General features: G+C 44.6%; 1 protein-coding gene across 2 annotated transcripts in view; it reads left to right on the top strand.

Moving 5' to 3' along the window:
* LOC117752663 (disintegrin and metalloproteinase domain-containing protein 12-like) overlaps positions 1–18,600 on the top strand; it is an 85,981-nt gene that overhangs the window by 61,189 nt on the left and 6,192 nt on the right. Inside the window, exons 12-23 of one of the 2 annotated variants that reach the window (XR_004612119.1) lie at positions 1,135–1,312; positions 3,857–3,946; positions 4,097–4,292; positions 4,380–4,488; positions 5,443–5,641; positions 7,033–7,110; positions 8,586–8,694; positions 9,345–9,480; positions 9,750–9,864; positions 10,946–11,206; positions 15,362–15,543; positions 16,298–17,560. Coding sequence is in view for 1 of the 2 variants with exons in the window: in XM_034570206.1 (XP_034426097.1) it covers positions 1,135–1,312; positions 3,857–3,946; positions 4,097–4,292; positions 4,380–4,488; positions 5,443–5,641; positions 7,033–7,110; positions 8,586–8,694; positions 9,345–9,480; positions 9,750–9,864; positions 10,946–11,206; positions 15,362–15,543; positions 16,298–16,367 (1,723 nt within the window). In the remaining variant the exon portion in view is untranslated. Of the gene's footprint in view, positions 1–1,134; positions 1,313–3,856; positions 3,947–4,096; positions 4,293–4,379; positions 4,489–5,442; positions 5,642–7,032; positions 7,111–8,585; positions 8,695–9,344; positions 9,481–9,749; positions 9,865–10,945; positions 11,207–15,361; positions 15,544–16,297; positions 17,981–18,600 lie in introns of those variants that run through there. The other variant, XM_034570206.1, reaches the window with a different exon arrangement.

The following is an 18,600-nucleotide window of genomic DNA, read 5'->3' as shown; positions in this document are numbered from 1 at the left end:
TGAGTCCGTGGAACATGTTTGATTTACTCTGTTGACAGTTTGCTTATCTGGACTTCCCTTTCTCCTGACAACCATCTGTTGGGAGGGTTGCGGGTGCTGTTGGCGGGTGCATGCTCGGTTTATTTATTATCCCGACTGCAGCAGCGTTTCGCAGCTCTCCCCGCTGCGACAGGGAAAGTCTCGCTGACCCACGCTCAGGAAAGAGAGTGAGCCGTTCGAGCCCACGTGGCCCAGACAGGCAAGTGGGCACAGCAGAGGCAGAAGTGTAAAATCCAAATCGATGGTGTACCAGACATGTATTACAAAGAAAACATGAGGGCATGTTAGTAGTCCTGGATCTCCCACTTGTTGTCTCGCACTCATCGATGCTCACAGAGATGAGCAGGGGTGTAAGTGTGAATATCAAATTACAGATTCACCCATTCTGGCCGTGTTGGATTTTCTGGTGTGGGTGGAGGTATTAAAAACCTCATATGGTGCTTTTTTTATGAACAGACACATAGGGAACAAGATACAATCTGCACACACACACACACACACACACACACACACACACACACACACACACACACACACACACACACACACACATGCACGCACACAGTCATCTGAGGTACTATATTATCACAGAAAAGCTCAATAAAGCCACATGAGGTCTGTAACAAAGCTTTTGGCAGACACAACCCTGGGATGTGTGCTTTCCCCATCCAGCAGACCACCCTCTCCGTCTGCTCCAAAAACAATATTAAAAACACACAATCCCCCATTTCAGCCAAATTTATGGGTGTTGCAAGTCTTGCAAAGGAAGCACTTTTTGTTATGAGTTTTTTACGATTCCCTGTCTCATAAAATACGTCTTATCAGATCCCCGTCTCTCTCTCTCTCTCTCTCTCTCTCTCTCTCTCTCTGCCCCTCTGTCTCCGTGGAGGGAGAAGTCGTGGCTGGGGCCGTCGCATGCTGATGGAGCTTTGGAGAGATTGTCGATCTCGAGGGCTTGATTGATTTTGTGATTAGCAGCAATTAGCTCTGATTACATCAGACTGAAGAGGGCCCTTGTGGGTAACACACAGCCCCCCCACCCCACCCCAGCCCTCACTGTTTTTGTCACTCACAAGCAGTTTCTGTCCCTCACAGGTATCCGTTCCCGACAGTGTTCAGCAGCTGCAGCAAGAAGGACCTGACAGCCAGCTTTGAGAAAGGCGTCGGGATGTGTCTGTTCAACATGCCGGAGGTCAAGGTGCTCTACGGCGGGCAGAAATGTGGCAACGGCTACGTGGAGGAGGGGGAGGAGTGCGACTGCGGGGAGCTGGAGGTGAGAGCGTGATATAGGTCAGGGTAAACAAACTGTGTTTTTATCTCCAGACCCCCTGCAGTTCTTCAGCATTCTTCTTTTACTGCCAAAATTAAAGTCTCCTCTACAACTACTCCCCATGAATCATTTTTAATTATATGTGAGGAATGAAACAAGCACTGCTGGTCCCGTTTTAGTTTGAAAAGAGTTTTAGGGCACGGTCACTATACACAAACGAGCCTTCGTCCCCTGCTCACTTCCAATCAGCACGATTTAGGAGATTTAGGAGCATGGCTTCACGTGAACTCAACCTTGGTGAATTTTGACCCACGATGTTCGCTTCACATTGATATGTGAAGATATGTTATGTGATATGTGAAAATATGTTATGTGAAGATATGATATGTGAAGCACAGATATGCGTGTTTGTAAGAGGAGGATTAAAACTTATACCAAAATCCTTTTTTCAAATAAAAATGCAGTAGCATGGATGTAGCCTTGTAGTAATTGCACAAACTAACATTTACAAAGCTGACGACACTGAGCTCTCTTCTTACAAACACAGTGTTCAGAAAATGACCTTAAAGATAAGAGCGTACATTTATGCATTCTCCACACTGAGGAGGTGTTTGTGAGGAGGGACGTTGTCGTGGTACAATTCACTGAGTGGGAAACATCGCTGACAGCTTCACCCTGTCATCTGCTGAATTATTTAAGCCAATGTGCATCGGCATGCACATACGTAATGCTGGCACAAGTTGCCAACAGCTCCGACCGCAGGATGATAAAACGGTTAGTCTTGATGCAGCTGACAATCAGAGCAGAGGCAGGCGGACGTCAGCAGAAGTATGAGACGTCCATTATGATTTGGAAGGATATTTTGAATTACATAATAGCCTACGTGAGCGAGCGCTTTGTTGTTGTTTTTTTTTTCTTCTCCATTTGTTTACACCTTACTGCCCAGCGAGTCTTTCTGGGAGCTGTTCAGGCTTCAGCCAGGGTCAGGCTGAAAGTGGCCTTGTCCCTCAAAACAAAGCACCGACTCAACCCCCGCAGGCCCGAGCCAGCAGCCATAATAAAGCTCTCCGCAGAGCCGAGCAGCGGCGGGCCAACCCGAGCCAGATCAGAGTGCTCAGACAGCACCTCTCTCCACCATTAAAAATCCTCATTAAAAAAAAAACCCCGCCTGGGTTCCATTCCTCACAATCACAGGCTACTTCTTTTCAGTGCGACTCCTCCGCCCCCTTTGGCCCCAGGGACCCTGGGAAAGGCCCTTAATGGTTTTCAGGCTGAAAGAGGTTCTGGAAGGCCCATCATGTCGGCCGTGTCCCCTGCCAGCTCCATCCATCTACTTCCTCCCAAGTCTTACTTCACTCAGCTGTACAGTGTGTTCAGATCTTAATGGCAAGAGGGGGAGAGCCGGGGCCTCGGGGTCCAGTCAGGCCGCCTCTGTGTGAGATCATACATGTACAAGCAGACATACACATTTAATACCCCGAGCCTTGATTGAGTGCTCGCTTCCATCTACTTCACAAGGTGGAGAGCTGCTGATTGGTTCAGGGCTCTACTCACGACAATGGCTAACATGAACCAGATGGGCGAATGGAGGAGAAACGTTACAGGGACGGTTCAGATCCAGTTTGTCTCCCTCTACATCACAAACAGAACAAGAGTATCTTAACATCTGGTTAATCCTGTTGTCGCTATGCACAATAATCTCATCAACCCACCTCTCACATTTAATATCAAACTTCAAGGTGTTGATTTCCCTCAGAGATATTCAATCTGTGTTTTGGCTCAAGTTTAAAAGAAACGGCTGCGAAAGGCTGATTGTGACGCTAATATTCCAGAGAACTATTAAGATGAAACAAAATCCTGTTTTGTGCGCCGGTTGTGCACGTCCTCAGAAATGAATTCAACGTGATACGCAATACAACCTGAAGGTGTAGCTCCTCCCGCTAATGTAAAAAAAAAAGCAGAAGAATTAGATTCTTCTTTTCAGATACTTTAGGATCTGATCATCAACATTTACCACAATCTGGTTTCAGGAACCTTCTGAATTTTCTGAATTTTCACTGGTTATATCAATTCTGTTTTACCAGTTCTTAGGTCAGGTTGTTCGACGTGGAGGATTGACTTTTATATTACTTAATAAAAAAAAACTCTTGCTTACCTAACTGCCAAGACTCGGCACAATATCTCAGTTACACAATATTCTGCTTATTTATAAAAGGGATTTTATGCCCTTTTCTTTCCTCTTATCCCCGTTTTTCTATTTCCTTCCACCATCCAGCTCACAGCTACAGGGGGTTTGAATGAGCTTGTAAGTCCTGTCAGATGGAAACGTTGTTGTTTTTAGAGAACTAGAAACTGCTGTTTGCTTTCCTCTGCCAGTTTTTGTTTTTTAAGTTGCTGCAGAACACACTCCTGCTAGGTTTGCATTCCTTCTGCTAACACGGTCTGAGCATTAGCTCCGAGGTGAAATACGATCACTTTATGTTGAGTTACATTTTCTTATCATTTTTTAACGACTTTTTTTCCCCTCTACATTCTTTGCATCTGAAGGAATGTGTGAATCCCTGCTGCAACGCCACTACCTGCACTCTGAAGGAAGATGCGGTCTGTGCACACGGACAGTGCTGCCAGGACTGTCAGGTAGGAACTGACTCATCAGCCATGACAACTGACCAACTGACATTCTCCCTGATCATCCTGGATCTTAAATCAGCACCAATAATGACATTTCGCAGATCTCACTGCATATTCGTCTAAGCTTCCTTCGTGTCTGTGTATTTCTGAGTGTAGCTGAAACTAGCGGGCACCCCCTGCCGTGAGTCCAGTAACTCCTGTGACCTGCCTGAATTCTGCACCGGCGCCGGGCCTCACTGCCCCTCCAACGTCTACCTGCACGACGGCCACGCCTGCCACAACGTGGACGGCAACTGTTACAACGGCATCTGCCAGACCCATGAGCAGCAGTGCATCACACTGTGGGGGCCAGGTACATGAGGAAGGCCAGGTCGCTGGCTCATGTCGGTAGTTCAGCAACGGCAGCCATGTTTAAAATGGGTTTCATTGTGTGTTGTAGGGGCCAAGCCAGCCCCGGGCATCTGCTTTGAAAAGGTCAACTCAGCAGGGGACCCCTACGGCAACTGTGGGAAGGACTCCAAAGGCTCCTTTGCCAAATGTGAAGCGCGGTACGTCCTTGTGTCTCCATGGAAACCACAGACTGTATATAAAGCTCTAAAGTGAATCCACACCAAAGCGTCTCGATCGCCCTCTGGTGGCTGGCGGCAGTATATGTAAATTTGGTTTATTACCAAATTAAAAAGTCAAAGTACAAGTCAAATAAGTTTGGTTGTAATTAGCGATTTGATGCTGAAACTCCATGATGAACAGCACGTGTATCGGCAGGACCCCACCACGACTCCATCCCCCCTCGTCGCTATTGCACAGATTCTGTCTCAAAATGACGTCTCAAGATGGCGGCGTTCGTTTCCAGGATATTTTGGCTTCATTCCTGCATAGTGGGAGGAAGTGGAGATGTGTTGTCCACCTTTATATTCAGTCTGTGATAGAAACCAATGAATGCAAATGATTGAATGTCAATTTTGAAATGCAGTGAATGGTTCATACTGACTTTTCTATGGCTAAACTGAAATGTACGTCAATGAATAAAACAATCAGCTGATTTATCGATTAGATATTTACGTAAATTTAAAAAGCTGAATTGGTTCCAGCTTCGGAAATGTGAGAATTTGTTTCACGTTTCTTTTTTTACATAATTTTAAACTGCACATTTCCGAGCTAATGGACTCTTTCCTGCATAAAACCACATCGGGCTCTGCCGACTTGGAATGGTCTTTTTGACAGACTAAACTATCTCCCCCCAAAAAAACCTTGACACATGAAATAATGAACATGATCATTAGCTGCAGTGCTGATTGCAGGTTTCAGAGTCACTTGGTGTAGGGGAGCAAGTTGGAAAACCTCTCAGGTTGTGCTCTGAAAACAGCAAACAAGCTGCCTCCTCCGCGTTTTCGCTTAATTGGACAGAAAAGAGCGAGAGCAAAAATAATTTCATACACATGCATTTTGGGAAACGGCGAAATGTTATTCAATTACCACATTGTTTTTCTCCCTGTTTACAGAGACGCTAAATGCGGCAAAATCCAGTGTCAAGGAGGAGCTAACCGCCCAGTAATTGGCACCAATGCTGTTTCCATAGAGACAAACATACCCTTGCAGGCGGGGGGAAGGATACTGTGCCGGGGTACGCACGTCTACCTCGGGGATGACATGCCCGACCCCGGCCTGGTGCTGACGGGCACAAAGTGTGGAGATGGACTGGTGAGAGCTGACAGCTGGTGTACACACACACATCAGACCAGCATGCAACTGATGCATTAGCGGTGATGAAACTAGTACGCTTACTCAAGTCGTGTAATAAAGCTCAGTGCTCAGTGCGTCAATACATCTACTGTTCTGCATTTCAGAGTGAAATGTTCTTGCTACTTAGCTTATTTAGTTTTCATGTTGTGGATTAAGATTTTACATGGAAAACATATAAACAGTATGTAAGATTGAATGCATTGATATACTCCAGATGAATTGATCTCGGTCCCTGACTGGCTGAGGGAAATTGTTGTTCGCATGATCCTGTTTAAATCATCCTTAAATGAAAACCATAACAGCCAGATCATTATTTTTGTACCGGAACTCTAAGGCCTCTGTCTTCGGCTTTATTACATTGTAACGCTCATGATGACATCATCCTGTGACATTATGTGCAGTGCAAAACGTGTTGATAACGTGTGGTGGCGCCAATTAGTGGCAGGAGAGGAGCAGAAGCAGAGAAAAATGGACCAAAACTATTAATATCACAGTAGCTAAAATACCAATCCAGGCACTGACGGACCATTTCCATTGCAGAGTTAATACTCATTTTAATAGAGAATCAGCCACAACATTAAAAGCTTATTATACCTAATGTCATATTAATCAAAGTACCCTGTGATTAGCAACTGACCTGCTCTTTCGTATCAGTCTTTCCATTTAATGTCTTCTTTTAGGTAACTTTGAAAGCAGGAGTGTATTTGTACTGCAGTATTTTCTCCACATTATAGTGCTCTACTTATGATAGTGGTGGTTGTAGCTCAATCATAGCACAATCTGAAGGTCCTGCCCAAATACTGGGAAATAAAGAGAGGAAAAAGTGATGCGGAGTGAGAGGTTCTTCGGGGTGTGTCCTCTTGTCCTCTCAGACTCAGACACTCCACCGATCTGCCGTTATTCACTCTATTTGGCATCGTCCAGTGCTCGTCAATTTAGCCACTGGTCACTTCAATGATACCGTTTCTCCATTTAGTCTAATTTACTTCTCTTAACAAGGATCCAGCCTCATCTGTCAAGTGCGCTGGCGTTCCACTGCACCTTCTGCTGCCAAGCTCATCTTCACACACACACACACACACACACACACACACACACACACACACACACACACACACACACACACACACACACACACACACACACAGCATGGATCCCTTTGGGTGTCTTTAAGGAGCGAACTTTTAAAACATCAGCTTTATTATATTCTTGAAACCCCCCCCTGTCTTCCAAGCTGCGCTGTTTTATACCTGAAGTGGTCTCCTCCTAAAACATTAAAGGCCTGAGAATATTACTGACACGCTCTTTGAGCTCAACCTGTCAATGTTTAATGTCTTCGTCTGTCTCAGATGTGTCTGAATCGTCGGTGCCAGAACGTCAGCGTTTTCGGCGTGCACGAGTGCTCCGCCAAGTGCAGCAGTCGAGGGGTGAGTGCGGCGCCTCTCATTCTGTTTCAGGGCTGTGAAGAACAAATGTGATGGGTGTCTATCTCAAAACCCCCCCCACACACACACAGTTTGGTTGTTTACCTAATATCTCCACTCCTCCACTTTCACACAGAAGCTGATTTTGGGCTGTAATATGTTTGAAATTCCTGGGTATAAGTTGGGCAGGGAGCCTATACAGTGCCGGGTAATCAATCATCCTGGACGCTGAAAGGTTCAATCAATTAGCTATAATGGTTTTATTTATGTTCAGCCTTGAGTGCCATTCATCATACTCTCAGGCAGTCGTCCTTGTCCCAAAAAACTGTGCTGAAATATGAAGGCCACGCTTTGTTTGGCTAAACGCTGGCTGCAGTGACACCCAGTTTGACTTTGAGCCGTTGGAGCCACGGATTTTTCTCAAACGCGTCAACGGGTGGTCCTGTTTGAGATTAAATATGTGGCTTTTGCAGCATTACCCTTAAATTCACTGGCAGCTCCCAGCGGATTTGACTGCGACTGCTTAAACTTATTTTTTTTCCTTCATCAAAGCTGCAGAGGAAACAGTTTTTTTACACGCTCCTAAAATTAAACGTTTCCAGTTATTAAACGCTCATATTTGTTTGTTTAGCTCCAATTAAGACACATCCGTAATAAAACCATGTCGCTTCCTCGCGGAGTCCGGGCATCCCAACATGCACGGATCAGATCAAGATGTTGCCTTGGAAAGAGGCCCTCACCTGCTCCATATTACCCTGCAGGGGAATCCTCTTAGACTTAGACCAGTCCTCCGATCTGCATCACAAGTATTTATTGACTGTGGCGCGTAGATCTGAAACAGCACAGGCACAAAATGAATTCACAATGATATTCAAAATCAATTCATTGTTTTCTGGAGCCAAATCACACATCGAACATTCACTGATTCCAGCTTCTCCATTTGGGCTCTTGGAAGCTGTCACTTTTTTATATTATTTTATACTAATAATTTAAGAAATAATAATTTGTTGACGCCCTAGTGAAGTCACTCAAGACTGCGTCCAGTTTCTTAAACAGAACCGTCCGTTCATCCATTGTCTTTCACTTATCCGAGCTCCCTCCTGCGAGTTCTACCCAGGGGTCTCCTCCGGGTTGGATGGGAAATTGTTATGTATTTCCATTTCACCTCTTCATCAGCTTCATCAGGAGGAACATTCAGACTCACTGTGTCACTTCTCGCGTGTGTTTTCATGACCAAACAGAGTTTAGAGACCAGACATCTCAAACAGATTGTCTCTCTATTATTCTTTCAGTGTGTATGCGTGTTTTTTTTGTTTTTTTTACTTCTTTGGCCCCTTAAAGCACTCGTGTCGTCTGAACTTGTGTAAGCACTGGAGCTTGACTAGTGCAGAAGCTGCATGTTATAGGAGTGCGGTGTGGTGTATTGAAACATATTATATTATATTATATATATTACATGTCCTTTTCATATACTCCAGGTGTGCAACAACAACAAGAACTGTCACTGCGAGGCTCACTGGGCGCCTCCGTTCTGTGACAAGGCGGGTTTGGGGGGGAGCGTGGACAGTGGCCCCATCAGATTAGCAGGTAAAGTACATGGAATGGCTGAGTTATTGTAGTTTGGGTCGTGCAGGTCGTTTGCACAGAACGTTAGAGCTTTTCATCGATGATATATCCCTGACCCCAGACTCAAACTAAATCTCAGAAATCCTGAGGCATTTTTATTTTTTTGTTTTAAGGAGGAAAGTACTTGAAAGAATCCTCAAAGTTTGCAGATCAGAGAGCAAAACTTTAACGACTGAAAGACAAATCGGACACAAATCAGTCTAAGATGACGTCAGGTTCACTGCTCGAGCACCAATCTCTCAGCCACAGCATCAGCTAATATCTGACGACAAGTTAGCCTGTAACTGGAGACAAGAAATGCAATTATAAAAGCGCAAGTACAAGATCTAGTTGAAGGCTGAAGTAGAGTTAAATGTTTTATTTTGTTTTTTAAAGGCGTTTACTCGGATATTTAGCGGCAGTTTGTTCCACAAGTGTAACATACAAAATCTGCATCTCCGATTTTCTTTCAGCTGTTTGGCTTTCAGCATGTATCGAATGTTTCTTCACACAAATCACAAACAGTGGTACTTTTGGAAGGCATTTTAGGTCCAGATGATATTTTGGTTTATCTCACTTAACAGCTATCCGTGTATATGTCTATAGAGATTTCTGTGTGTATTTCTACACAGACCACAGGGGTTTGACAGTTGGCATCCTGGTGGCTCTCCTCACTGTCCTGAGCGCTGGTCTGATCGTCTGCATCAAGAAAAAAACTCTGCTCGGCCTCCTGCTCACCAGCAAGAAGAACCCACTCGAGAAGCTCAGGTGATTTTTTTTTTCACAACGTGATTTTCCAATCTCAAAGTTTTATATTTTAACGTTGCAGTGAAAATGCAACAGAAAAAAAAAGAAAAAATCTGTGACGGATGCTGCTGAGCGGGAGCATTTTTACAGCTGGTCACACTGTGAAGTCAATTACTGTGAATAATTTGTTTTGATTTTATAATTCGAAATAAATTAGCTTTGTAACTGATGTATTGCTAATGTGATAAAGTTTGTAATTAGCAATATGTGATTTCTACTTTCTATTCCAGATCGGTGAGTGCAGCAGTCGGCGGATCATCCGCTCCGAACCAGCCTCCGCCAGCGTGCGCGACATCCGCGCCAGGACCGGCCCCGCCGCTGACGCACAGCGCCGCCATCTTTAAGGTCACTACAGATCACACGTCTTTGCTTGAGAGGGACTTTTGTACAGTGTGTGAGAATCGAACACACGGTGGGGAGCACCAGCGGATGTGTTCTCTCTGGAATGTCGCAGCTGTTTCTACGGCACAAATCCTTCTCGGCAGGATTGACGTGTTGCTTTCACACAAGCGGCAGCTCATTCAAATCCAATTAAATCATCCACCTCTGTGTGGACATGTGGAGGAGGTGGTGAAAGCGGAGCCGTGCTGAGCCGTGTGTTCCGCGACACTTGAATACATTTCTTGTCATTGAAAGCTGCCTGTTAAAGGAGGAATTGGTAAAAATCTGCGCCTTTTCCCCCACATGATTACTTGAGATATAAAATCATCCTGTCACTGATAATTGCACAACAGAGCAGAGGAACGTTGCTGTAATGGCTCGTGTGCCCGCATCACTGTGCGCCTTAACTACTCCATTACTGCCCTGACATACTTTGTAATGGGAAGTGACCTGTGATCGATTGGGTTCGGTTTGTGCCGAAATGAGACGAGCGTCGTCTGAATTGACATTTGTGCTGCAGGGGTGGCACACGAGCGAAGGCCGGCTGTGGTGCGGGGACCATGGGATTGGTGTTTCCAGTTAGTGCCATGTGGTTTCCATTTGGGTTCAGTGGTAAGAAGAGAAAGGATGTAAGGCTGTTTGATGTAAGCACAGTGCAGGTGAGGTCATTTTCCAGTTGTCGGGAGCTGTGTTAAACCACTGCATGTGTGTATTGTTTTGTTTTTTTTGAGCTGTGCACATCTGGCTGCGTCTAAATACCAGGGTGATTCTTATTTTGGCTCAGTGTTATGTCTGATCTGTTTCAGTGGGAGTTTGTATGCCTTCTTCAGCTCATGGCACAGTCCTGGTGTTTTACTTTGATGGGTTACTTAGGGAGGACCTGGGGAATAGTGAGCATTAAGGGAGCGTTTGATTTATGCCTCCTTGACAGCATCAGGAAGAACGGCGGAGGAAGAGGAGGAGGTTAACATGACTGTTTCTGATAGGAAGCAGACGGATCCTCCTCTGACTGACTCCTCTGGTTCTGTCTTTCATCTCTCTGCAGCCTCCTCACCGGGGCCCGGAGGCGGCGCTCGCACCAGCACCTTACCCCTCCCACAACCTGCGCCGGCTGCCCCAGTGCCCTCCCATTCACCTCAGCCACCCCGTCCCCCTGGCTCTCACCGTGACCCTGACCCCCGGGCCTGGGCAGCTGAGACCTCTGGTGCCTCCGCCTCACCGAGCCCACCCGCCACATGCCCACGTCGCACCCAGGGGGGCGTCGTTCCGCACGGCGCCGCGCCACAACTCCTGCAGGATGGTCATGGTGAGTGTGCCCCCCGATCGCTTAGTTGGAAACATTTTATTTCATGATGTTGCTCGCTGCAGCTCCTCTGCTGGCTTCTGGGAGCTTTTACCCACCGCTGCCGCTTATAACGCCAAACCAGGGAGATGATGTCGTCCGCTCCACCTTCACACGGTTATTGTGATGTCAACTGCTTTCATGGTTCTTTTGTGTCCTATAAAAGTATATGCATGTTGACAGTTGTGCACAGTCCCATAAAATAACGAGGTTAACCCAGGAGCCAGCGTCATCCGAGCGAGACTTCAATTCTACAATACAAACCACCACATAAATAATGAAAAGCGCAGGCAGGCTTGCAGAGGGAAGGGGGGGGGGGGATGAAACGGCAACAGTGTGTCCAAATATCGCAGGGTGATAAAGTCGCAGCCACTGTTATTCCGTGGAGTTTAGTTATAGCGTCGCGGGCTGTCAAAGTTGAGACGAGGAGAAAGCAGTGAGGCTCCTGGTGTTAAATCCCTCGCACTCAGTGATTCTCAAAGTCTCTTATTTCCCTTTGATCGAGTTTGACTTTTACTCTGGAGGGGCCAGGGGGGGGGCGGGGGGAGAAAGAGAGAGGGATGAAAAGGCAGAAAGACAAAGTGATGAAGGGACAGAGGGCGGCTTGAGATAATGAGCGATAGAGTTGATTTATCGAAGATGATGAATATGTACATTTTATATCGCGATTCTTCTTCCAGATTTTGTCGCGTGAATTCAATACCTTTTGGTTTAATTAGTCTGGGTCTGACAAAATATCTGAACTCGGTTTCGGGGGAAACTGTGAAGATAAGTATATATCCAGGGGTGACTGAGAGGTAGAGAGGCTCATCCACTGACCAGAAGGTCTATGGTTCGATCCCCAGCTCCTCCAGTATCAATATGTCAGTATTCTCAATCTAAAGTGTCCCTGGCAAGATACTGATCCCCAGATTCCCCCTGACGGCTCTGCCAATAGTGTGTGAGTTATAGAATACAGAAATATATAGAAAAGTGTACATGTATATGCATAATATATATAGTGTGTGAATGATACTTTAAGGTACTTTTAATGGTCGATAAGACTGGAAAAACACTATATATACATAAATACATCCATTTGCAGTTTTTGACTTGGCTCTGACATTTGAATTGCTTTATTGACCGATAAAACATTGATAGATTGCTCTTTTATGGAAATAATTATTAGTTGCAGAATGTGCAAACAAGCAGATGAGTGGAAACAGAGAAAGACCAAAAGTGGATGAAAGAAACGAGTTCCAGACCCAAACTCACCCGGAGCTGATTTCAATTAATGTCAGGCAGCGTGGTCTATACCCTTTGAGAACAGCAGTGAAAATGAAGCCGCAGGGGAACTGAGGTCAGAGCACCAGTATCAGGCTAATTAGAGGTGTGTTAAACAGATAATGACATTTTAGTCTTGTCCATATTAATAGAGGAGGTCACAGAGGAGACTCTGGCTTTAAAACACAACATTGCTCTGGAGCTCATAAACCTTATGGCAGCATACGGTGGATTGTGTCAGCGCTCCATAAACAGCATTAAATAATTACACTCTAATTTCCACATAGTGTTGCCGTCATGTTGCCGTACTTGTTTGAATTTATAAGCATGATATAAAAGAATCATGAATAATAACAACACACTCTATTATAGTTAAAGTTAAGTGTTACCATGGATACCATTGTGATGTGAAGATGCCAGATTTAGCTAAAAGGCAATTTGTGAGCTGCAGTTCACAGGCAGCTTGGAAATAAATTACACACAAACAAATGAAATGACTACAACAAGGATGATGACAACAACAACCAGCACCACAACGACGATGACAACAACCACCACCACCACAACGATGACAACAACAACCACCACCACAACGATGACAACAACCACCACCACCAAAATGATGACAACAACAACCACCACCACAACGATGACAACAACCAGCACCACAACGACGATGACAACAACCACCACCACCACAACGATGACAACAACCATCACCTCAACGATGATGACAACAACAACCACCACCACAACGATGACAACAACCACCACCACCAAAATGATGACAACAACAACCACCACCACCACAACAATGACAACAACCACCACCACCACAACGATGACAACAACAACCACCACCACCACAACGATGACAACAACCACCACCACCAAAATGATGACAACAACCACCACCACCAAAATGATGACAACAACAACCACCACCACCACAACAATGACAACAACCACCACCACCACAACGATGACAACAACAACCACCACCACCACAACGATGACAACAACCACCACCACCAAAATGATGACAACAACCACCACCACCAAAATGATGACAACAACAACAACCACCACCACAACGATGACAACAACGATTGGACCAGATAAAATATCACCACACAAAATCAAGAAATTCCCTTTAGAAGTATGTTGCTGTAGCAGCACAGTTTCCGTGGCCATTTAAATAAAGCAGCATAGGCCTTCACTCAGGTGCTTGGTTTCCTTGCACCTGTACGGCAGGTGAGGTGCAGCGGCGGCAGCAGCTCCTGGCAGAGCTTTGACTCCTGACAAGAAGTTGATTTTTCCCTCTCAGCTGCTCCCATTTAATGTCAGAGTGTGAAACTGAAAGTGATTCCTGTTGGCAGCAGACTTCACCAGCAGTATCTTTAGCAGCTGTTTGGCAGCTCCGAGACATTGACAAAGCCTTTTCCAACACACACACACACACACACACACACACACACACACACACACACACACACACACACACACACACACACACACACACACACACACACACACACACACACACACACACTCACACACACACTCAGTGAAAGCTCTCTGCTGGGGGCATGGAAGAATTTCCAATTGGATTGCTTCACCTGAAGGAGCCAGCAGGGTTTTTTCCGACAGACGTGGGTGAGATACAGGTTCGGTTTATTGTAAGTTGAAACTGCAGCAACATTTTGTGCCATTATCACCCCACAGTGTAAGACACGCTCTATTCTTCCGCCTGCATTTCACCTCACTGCCGTTTGGTACTGTTTCGGTATATCTGAGATGGGAGCTGACCCCAGCCCGAGCTGCATGATGGTCTTCAAAACTCGTGATGATGCTTGACCTTATGGTACAGAGGGGAGACATCTGAGATTGGACTGTGATGTTTCCTCCGACAAAGCAGAATAGGAGGAAGTGAATGGAGACCAGATGGGGGCGAGGAAGGGGGCCTTCATCATGACCTCAGTCTTCTACAGAAGATTAAAACCACATGAGCTGCTCCTCTTGTTATAAATTGCATGGGCAGCGCTGCCCTGGCGCTTCTGGGAGGAGGACACCAGCTGCAGCAGGCCTGATCTGTTCATGGTCTGACTGTGACTGCCACCTGGTGGAGATTATTATAGTTATAATTAATATTAACAATAATAAAACTTGATTTCTATTGCACTTATCTAAACAAGGTTACAAAGTGCTTGAGGAAATTCATGGGATTAAAACAACACAGAGAAAAACAAGACAAAACATATTAATAAGAAACAACTGTTGAAAATCAGGCATTAAAAAATATGTTTTCAGCAATGATTTAATAACAGGTTAAATCTAATCTCCTCTAACTCCAGAGCCTTGGGGCCCAGATGAAAAAACCCTGGTCGCCCTTAGTTACCAGCCTTGACTTTCAGGAACAACTAGCAAAGTGTTGGTTGGAAGATCGTAGATTACAGTTTGGAGCACAGGGAGTTATTAGTTCTGTAATATAACTGGAGCCTGACCGTGCTGAGCTTTAAAAAGAGTCTTAAAATCCATCCCTAAATTTAACTGGCAGTCAGTGAAGGGAGGCAGGAGTTGGAGAGATATGGGACCTACTCCTGGTGTTAAAGTGTGAGCAGCAGTGTTCTGCACCACCTGAAGCTGAGACCCTGAGAACTGACTGGTACGTGTAAACAGTGCATTGCAGTAGTCCAGGCATGAGAAGACAAAGGCCAGACTAATCTTTTCAAGGTCAGGAAAAGACCGAGCTGATTGAATGTGGTTTTATATCGTAGGTTAAAGTATTGTTTAAGCTTTATTAAGGTCAATAATAAGTTTATTCTTAGTTATTCTATTTTTATGTCTTTTTTTCAGGAGTTGGAGAAGCCCAGTCCGCCTCAGAAGCCACTTCCTGCTGATCCAAGGAGCTCCCGTCTGGTTAGGAGTCACTCAGTGGTGCAGGGCCACACTGTAGTCCAAGGGCCTCCTGCTGTTCGTGGCCCCGCACCGAAACCTGGCGTACCCAGACCTTTGCGCCCTGTCCCAAACCCCAACAGGTGAGTCCCAACCATGACAAGATCTATTTATTTTTATTGACACTGCAGGTACTCACTGTTTTTACAGAGCTCGGTGAATCAGTTTTTTCCTCATCATGCTCTAAGAACAAAATACAGATCCATCTGAAGGTCAACTCATTATAGGCTTTTAATCTCACCTTATTTGACTTCCCGCTGTTGATTCATGTGTTTTAATTTATTATTTTGCTTTACATCAAATGTTATGTATGTATGTACTGTAGTTATTCCCACGGCTTTTACTTTATTTTACAAATTGCTAATTGGCAAATTTTACAGTTTTTTATTTTTGTGGTATTTTCTGCCTTGAAATTAATTAATGAAGGAATCGAGTGAGAGAGTGACAGAGTGAATGAATGAGTGAGGAACGATTGAAGGAAGGAAGTAAGTAAGTAAGTGAAGGAAGGAAGTAAAGAAGTAAGGAGGGGGTGAGTAAGGAGGTAAGGAAGTAAAGAAGTAGGAAAGTAGGAATGTAAAGAAGTAAGTCAGGAATGAAGTTAGAAAAAATGTTAAGAAGGGAGTAAGGAAAGAAGTAAGAAAAAAAAAGTACGACTGGAAGTAAAAAAGTAAGTAAGAAAAGAAGGAAGTAGGGAAGTAATAAAAAAGGAAGGAAGGAAGTAAAGAAGGAAGTAATTAAGTACGGAAGGAAGTAAAGAAGTAAGTAAATAAGGAAGGAAGGAAGGAAGGAAGTAATGAGGTGTCACTGACATGTGAATCTCTTCTCTCCCTCTTTCAGACCCGGTCCCAAGCAGCCCCCGACACTACCAAAGCCTTGCATTGTTGCCAACGTCAAATACAGCAGCTGAGACTTTGACCGAAAAGGGACGTTGTTGTGATGAAGACACTAAATAGAAATTGCACTATGTGGAAGCTCTGAAAACCTTTAAAAAAGAAATGAAAAGAAAAGAAGATGGTGGCTTCCCTGAGTTTTGAATCAGGAGATCTGCCGCGTTGCTTTGGTGCTCTGTCTCTGAATGGTGCTACGAGTCTGAGCTCAGGTACATGTAAAGTATTTATATTCTGTATTTATTGCCACGCAGTGCACTGTGCCAGACACTTTTACTACAACATACATTTTAAATTGTTGTTTGCATCAATTTCACTTTTTTTGTTTCCATATCAACTCATCTTTATGAAGAAGAGGGATTTTTTCTTTTAAAGCCAATGTGAAATTGTGCATAAACGTTGTTTTTTTTTGTGAAATGTGTTTTAATGAAGGGAACCTTGTTATATGATAGTTTTATTCTGCACACAGCAGGAAGAGCGTGAGTTGAGTTGAGAGAAAACTTCAGAGACACTTCTAGTTCATTATCAGCTCAATGTTTTTTTTTTCCTGGAGCTTAAACGGTCTGTGTCGCAGCCTTGAGCCGGAGAAAGGCTCGCCGCGGCCTCTGAGAAGGAACCCTCCGCCGTGGTGTTACCGCTGCAGCTCTGCAACGTGACTAAACAGCTGAAAACACTGTGTGGGAATTGGAAAAGAAGAAGAGGTGACCAGTTAGGATTGTGAAATGTCACCTGTTTGCTGTTTCCTTTGCATGGACCCCGTGAAGCTCACTCGGGGGGGGGGTGCTGAGGGATGAGCTGAACGTGGAGCCGAGTTCAAGCGAGCGTTGACACCCCAGAGAGAGAGAGAGGAAGCTTTCTTTGAAGTATTGCTTCCGCTAAAGGTCAGGTGCGTTGGAATATCACCCTCCGTGCACCGGGGATCAAACCGTGGAGGACTGTCTTAAAGCTGCGGCCATGCAGGCATCACATGTAAAAAATCGGTGTGTGGCCACCGCGTCCATGTGTGGATTTTATATCTTTTATTTTTTGGGTGATGGGTTGAGGATGGATTCACTCGACCAGGACACACTGCTCCATCCTGCACCAACCAACCAATTCATCCTCTGCAGTTTTCCCTTTCACTTATTCTTTTTTTTAAACCAACTTGCATCCTAGATACAATATCCTGCGTATATCAGACGTGGAAACAGAACATTGTTTTTACAGATTTCTTGTTTTAGCAGCGTGTTCACATTCACATTGAGCAACATTTCCTTTCAGCACAGCTTCTCGCAAACATATAAACTGAAAACTGACGTCGGACTGAACTTTTCTTACTTTTGATACTTCGATTTTTTCAATGACGCACTACTTTTACATCCATGGCTTTGTTTACTTTGCTTTCTCGGTGCCATATGTGTCCATGTACTAATGAGGCCGTGTTCTGGTCCCGTCACCTGACTGTACGTCACGTGCTCGAGTGATGTGTGCTCCTTGTGCGGTGTTTTGCAGGTGAACGCGTTTTTTCATAGCTTTTTTATTGACGACTGTTTGATACATCATATGTAAAGAAAACAAGTGTCTGTGTCTGATCATGGTATTTTCAACACTCGAGCAGCATTAGTAAAAAAAAACTGTTTTTTCAAACACAGGAGAACGTTTGTGGTTTTGATTTTTGTGAAATGAAGAGATCAGCTCACCCGTCCACATGCAGCAGCTCTGCTTTGTAAGAACACAAAGAGCACTGTAAGAGTTTTAAAGTACATATCTACTAAACAAAACCTTTCTGTCAAGAGCCCCCGGCTTTTCTTTTATACTCGAGCTGAAACACAAACCCGGAGATTGAACACTGAATCGCACCGTGCAAGTGTAATTGGTTTTTACCATTCAACACTGACAGTTTATCTTATTTCTATAGTCAGAGCTTTTGTCTAAGAGTAATTTGCCAAGGTCTTTGTAAGGGATTTTTAAAGAGAGGGCTTTAATTCATGCAGGTGGGATTTTGTGTTAAAAAATTCTACTTTTAAGAATGTGCTGATAAGAACGTTCTGACCCTGACTCCCTGAGTTTATTTTCCCCCTACAAAAGGAGAGAATTGGGATTCAAAGGCCAAAATAATGTGTTTAGTGCTGAATATTTTAACTACACTTGCGTGCAATTAAAATCCTTTAGGCCACATTTAATGGTTCATGGTTCCTCACAGACACGTGGGATATAGTTTCAAAAACAACAGATCTGACACATGAAGATTAGGTAAAGATAAAAGTGTGTGGA

Source organism: Hippoglossus hippoglossus, chromosome 19 (assembly GCF_009819705.1).
Source record: "Hippoglossus hippoglossus isolate fHipHip1 chromosome 19, fHipHip1.pri, whole genome shotgun sequence".
Lineage (NCBI taxonomy): Eukaryota > Metazoa > Chordata > Actinopteri > Pleuronectiformes > Pleuronectidae > Hippoglossus > Hippoglossus hippoglossus.
Note: the sequence above shows the minus strand (reverse complement) of the source record. Positions and strands in the feature narration are given on the sequence as shown.